Source organism: Onychostruthus taczanowskii, unplaced genomic scaffold (assembly GCF_017590055.1).
Source record: "Onychostruthus taczanowskii isolate IOZ18803 unplaced genomic scaffold, ASM1759005v1 scaffold1006, whole genome shotgun sequence".
NCBI classification, from domain to species: domain Eukaryota; kingdom Metazoa; phylum Chordata; class Aves; order Passeriformes; family Passeridae; genus Onychostruthus; species Onychostruthus taczanowskii.
Genome location: NW_024496594.1, coordinates 1 through 5405, shown reverse-complemented (window position 1 = coordinate 5405; position 5405 = coordinate 1). Strand labels below are relative to the sequence as shown.

General features: G+C 41.6%; 1 protein-coding gene across 1 annotated transcript; it reads left to right on the top strand.

Annotated features, from left to right (window-relative positions):
- Window positions 1–1419: 1419 nt before the first annotated feature.
- On the top strand, window positions 1420–5360 carry LOC121339119 (low-density lipoprotein receptor-like; the record flags this gene model as incomplete). Its single annotated transcript, XM_041410672.1, has 2 exons — window positions 1420–1542; window positions 5195–5360. Coding segments are annotated over 2 exons (289 nt in total), but the record flags the coding sequence as incomplete, so codon positions are not given.
- Window positions 5361–5405: the final 45 nt, after the last annotated feature.

Here is a 5405-nt window from a genome sequence, read left to right as displayed (position 1 = left end):
GGATTTTGGGGCTTTTGGGGTTGGAACGTTTGAGATTTTTGGGATAGGGATTTGGGGATTTTTGGGATTTTTTGGCTTTGGGTATTTGGGGATTTTGGGATTTGGGGATTTTTGGGACTTAGTATTTTGGGATTTTTGGGGTTGTGGGATTTGGGGAATTTTTGGGATTTTGGGATTTTTAGGATTTGGGATTTTGGGGTTTTTGGAGTGGGGGAATTCTGGGATTTTGGGGCTTTTGGGGTTGGAATTTTTGAGATTTTTGGGGCGGGGATTTGGGGATTTTTGTGATTTTTTTTGGATTTTGGGATTTTTGGGGTCTGGAATTTTGGGATTTTGGGAATTTTTGGGATTTTTTTGGGATTTCTAACCCCCTTTTGCCCCCCAGGAGTGAACGAGTGCCTGCAGGGGGCCGGGGGCTGCTCCCACTCCTGCCGGGACCTCCCCGTGGGCTTCGAGTGCCGCTGCCCCTGGGTTTCTCTTGAGCATTTTGGAATTTGGGATTTTGGGGTTTTTGGAGTGGGGATTTCTGGGATTTTGGGGCTTTTGGGGTTGGAATTTTTGAGATTTTTGGGGATTTTTGTGGCAGGGATTTGGGGATTTTTGTGATTTTTTTTTGGATTTTGGGATTTTTGGGGTCTGGAATTTTGGGATTTTGGGATTTTTGGGATTTTTTTGGGATTTCTAACCCCCTTTTGCCCCCCAGGAGTGAACGAGTGCCTGCAGGGGGCCGGGGGCTGCTCCCACTCCTGCCGGGACCCCAAAAACCCCAAAAATCCCCCCAAAAATCCCCCCAAAACCTCCCCACCTCCTCCTCCCATCCCAAATATCCCCCCAAATTCCTGCCCAAAATCCCAAATATCCCCCCCAAAACCCCAAATTCCTCCCCCAAAATCCCGAATTTCCCCCAAAACCCACCCAAAAATCCTAAATTTTCCCCCAGAAGTCCCAAATTTCCCCCAAATTTGGATTTTTAGGATTTGGGATTTTGGGATTTTTGGGATTTGGGAATTTTGGGATTTTTGGAGTGGGGAATTCTGGGATTTTGGGGCTTTTGGGGTTGGAATTTTGGGGATTTCTGGGATTTTGAGGATTTTGGGATTTTGAGATTTTTGGCTTTTGGGGTTGGAATTTTGGGGATTTTTGGGGCCGGGATTTGGGGATTTTTGTGATTTTTTTTGATTTTTGGGGTCTGGAATTTTGGGATTTTGGGATTTTTGGAATTTGGGATTTTGGGGTTTTTGGAGTGGGGATTTCTGGGATTTTGGGGCTTTTGGGGTTGGAACTTTTGAGATTTTTGGGGCGGGGATTTGGGGATTTTTGCGATTTTTTTTGGATTTTGGCGTTTTTGGGGTCTGGAATTTTGGGATTTTGGGATTTTTGGGATTTTTTTGGGATTTCTAACCCCCTTTTGCCCCCCAGGAGTGAACGAGTGCCTGCAGGGGGCCGGGGGCTGCTCCCACTCCTGCCGGGACCTCCCCGTGGGCTTCGAGTGCCGCTGCCCCCCCGGGCTGGGGCTGGGCCCCGACAACCGCACCTGCCACGGTGGGTGACCCCGAAATCCCCCAAAATCACCCCAAATTCCCGGAGAGAGAAAAAAAACACCCAAAAATACCCTCGAAACCAGAGAGAAACGGCCCAAAATGTACAAAAATGTGGCCAAAATGGCCCAAAATACCCACAAATATTCAAAAAATAGCCCAAAATAACCCCCCAAAATATCTCCCAAAACAGCCCCAAAAATCCCCTAAAAACCAGCCAGAAATAGCCCAAAAGATGCAAAAATGTGGCCAAAAATGGCCCAAAATAACCCAAAAATATTAAAAAAAATAGCCCAAAATAACGCCCCAAAAATATCTCCCAAAACAGCCCCGAAAATCCCCAAAAATCCCCTAAAAACCAGCCAGAAACGGCAAAAAATATTTAAAAAAATGGCCCAAAAATGGCCCCAAAATGGTCCAAAATACCCAAAAAATATTCAAAAAATAGCCCAAAAATATCCCCAAATACACCCCCAAAAATCCCCTAAAAACCAGACAGAAACAGCCCAAAATGTACAAAAATATGGCCAAAAATGGCCCAAAATACCCACAAATATTCAAAAATTAGCCCAAAATAACCCCCCAAAATATCTCCCAAAACAGCCCCAAAAATCCCCAAAAATCCCCTAAAAACCAGCCAGAAACGGCAAAAAATATAAAAAAATATGGCCCAAATGGCCCAAAAATAGCACAAAATAACACAAAAAATATTCAAGAAATAGCCCAAAAATACCCCCCAAAATATCTCCCAAAACAGCCCCAAAAATCCCCAAAAATCCCCTAAAAACTAGCCAGAAATAGCCCAAAATATACAAAAATGTGGCCAAAAATGGCCCAAAATACCCACAAATATTCAAAAATTAGCCCAAAATAACCCCCCAAAATATCTCCCAAAACAGCCCCAAAAATCCCCAAAAATCCCCTAAAAACCAGCCAGAAACGGCAAAAAATATAAAAAAATATGGCCCAAATGGCCCAAAAATAGCACAAAATAACACAAAAAATATTCAAGAAATAGCCCAAAATAACCCCCCAAAATATCTCCCAAAACAGCCCCAAAAATCCCCTAAAAACCAGCCAGAAATAGCAAAAAATATACAAAAATATGGCTCAAAATGGCCCAAAAATAGCACAAAATAACACAAAAATATTCCAGAAATAGCCCAAAAATATCCCCAAATAGACCCCCAAAAAAGCCCCAAAAATCCCCTCAAAACCAGCCAGAAATAGCCCAAAACATACAAAAATATGGCCAAAAATGGCCCAAAAATAGCCCAAAACCCCCAAAATATTTCAAAAATAGCCCAAAATAACCCAAAAATAGCCAAAAAAATCCAAAAATATTAAAAAATCTCATGAAAATCAGCCAGAAATACCCCAAAAATACAGGATTTGGGGGGAATTTTGGGTGGATTTTGGGTGATTTTGGGGTGATTTTGGCTGATTTTGGGGATTTTTTTGTGTGATTTTGTCAGATTTTGGGGAGATTTGGGGGATTTTGGGGTGATTTTGTCAGATTTTGGGGTTATTTTGTCAGATTTTGGGGTGATTTGGGTGATTTTGGGGTGATTTTGTCAGATTTTAGGGTGATTTTGTCTGATTTTTCTGATTTTGTGGGTGATTTTGTTTGATTTTTATGTGATTTTGTCCAATTTTGGGGAAATTTTATCTGATTTTGGGGAAATTTTATCTGATTTTGGGGAAATTTTATCTGATTTTGGGGTAATTTTATCTGATTTTGGGGGGATTTTAGGGTGATTTTAACAGATTTTAGGGAATTTTGGGGTGATTTTGTGTGGTTTTATCTGATTTTAGGGGATTTTGATGTGATTTTGGCTGATTTTGGGGTGATTTTGGGATATTTTAGGTGATTTTTATATGATTTTGTCAGATTTTTTTCTGATTTTGGGGTGATTTTAGGTGATTTTGGGGTGATTTTGAGGTGATTTTGGGGGATTTTGGGTGATTTTGAGGTGATTTTGGGTGATTTTGGGGTCTCCCTCCCCCGTTCTGACCCCTCTCTGCCCCCCAAGGCCCCCCCGGGACCTTGGTGATTTTGGGTGATTTTGAGGTGATTTTGGGTGATTTTGGGGTCTCCCTCCCCCGTTCTGACCCCTCTCTGCCCCCCAAGGCCCCCCCGGGACCTTGGTGATTTTGGGTGATTTTGAGGTGATTTTATCAGATTTTAGGAGGTTTTTTTGTGATTTTGAGGTGATTTTGAGGTGATTTTATCAGCTTTTAGGATATTTTGGGCAATTTTGAGGTGATTTTTGTGTGATTTTGTCAGATTTTGGGGAGATTTGGGGGATTTTGGGGTGATTTTGTCAGATTTTGGGGTTATTTTGTCAGATTTTGGGGTGATTTTGTCTGATTTTTCTGATTTTGTGGGTGATTTTGTTTGATTTTTATGTGCTTTTGTCCGATTTTGGGGAAATTTTATCTGATTTTGGGGTAATTTTATCTGATTTTGGGGGGATTTTAGGGTGATTTTAACAGATTTTAGGGAATTTTGGGGTGATTTTGTGTGGTTTTATCTGATTTTAGGGGATTTTGATGTGATTTTGGCTGATTTTGGGGTGATTTTGGGATATTTTAGGTGATTTTTATATGATTTTGTCAGATTTTTTTCTGATTTTGGGGTGATTTTAGGTGATTTTGGGGTGATTTTGAGGTGATTTTGGGGGATTTTGGGTGATTTTGAGGTGATTTTGAGGTGATTTTATCAGCTTTTAGGATATTTTGGGCAATTTTGAGGTGATTTTGGGGTGATTTTGAGATATTTTGTGTGGATTTTATCAGATTTTAGGATATTTTAGGTAATTTTGAGGTGATTTTGGATGATTTTGGGTGATTTTGGGGTGATTTTGGGGTGATTTTGGGATATTTCAGGTTGATTTTATCAGATTTTAGGATATTTTAGGTAATTTTGAGGTGATTTTGGATGATTTTGGGTGATTTTGGGGTGATTTTGGGGTGATTTTGGGATATTTTGTGGTGATTTTATTAGCTTTTAGGATATTTTAGGATATTTTGGTTGATTTTGGGGTGATTTTGGGATATTTCAGGTTGATTTTATCAGATTTTAGGATATTTTAGGTAATTTTGAGGTGATTTTGGATGATTTTGGGGTCTCCCTCCCTCGTTCTGACCCCTCTGTGCCCCCCAGGCCCCCCCAGGACCTTGGTGATTTTGGGGTGATTTTGAGGTGATTTTGGGGTGATTTTATCAGCTTTTAGGATATTTTGGGTGATTTTAGATGATTTTGGGTGATTTTGGGGTGATTTTGGGTGATTTTGGGATATTTTGTGTTGATTTTATCAGATTTTTGGATATTTTTGGTAATTTTGAGGTGATTTTGAGGTGATTTTGGGGGATTTTGGGGTGATTTTATCAGCTTTTAGGATATTTTGGGTGATTTTAGATGATTTTGGGTGATTTTGGGGTGATTTTGGGTGATTTTGGGATATTTTGTGTTGATTTTATCAGATTTTTGGATATTTTTGGTGATTTTGGGGTGATTTTGAGGTGATTTTGGGGTGATTTTATCAGCTTTTAGGATATTTTGGGTGATTTTAGATGATTTTGGGTGATTTTTGGGTGATTTTGGGTGATTTTGGGGTCTCCCTCCCCCGCTCTGACCCCTCTGTGCCCCCCAGGCCCCCCCGGGACCCTCCTGGTGGGGACCCGGCACCAGCTCCTGGCCCTGGGGGGTCCCGAACCCCAAATCCTGCGGGGGTCCCTGAAGCACGCGGCCGCGCTGGAGGCGGACATTGAGGGGGGGTCCCTGTTCTGGGGGGACCCCAGCGAGGGCAGGATCTACAGGTGAGGGACCCCTCCCCAAATTCCCATGGGACCCCCCCCAAAATC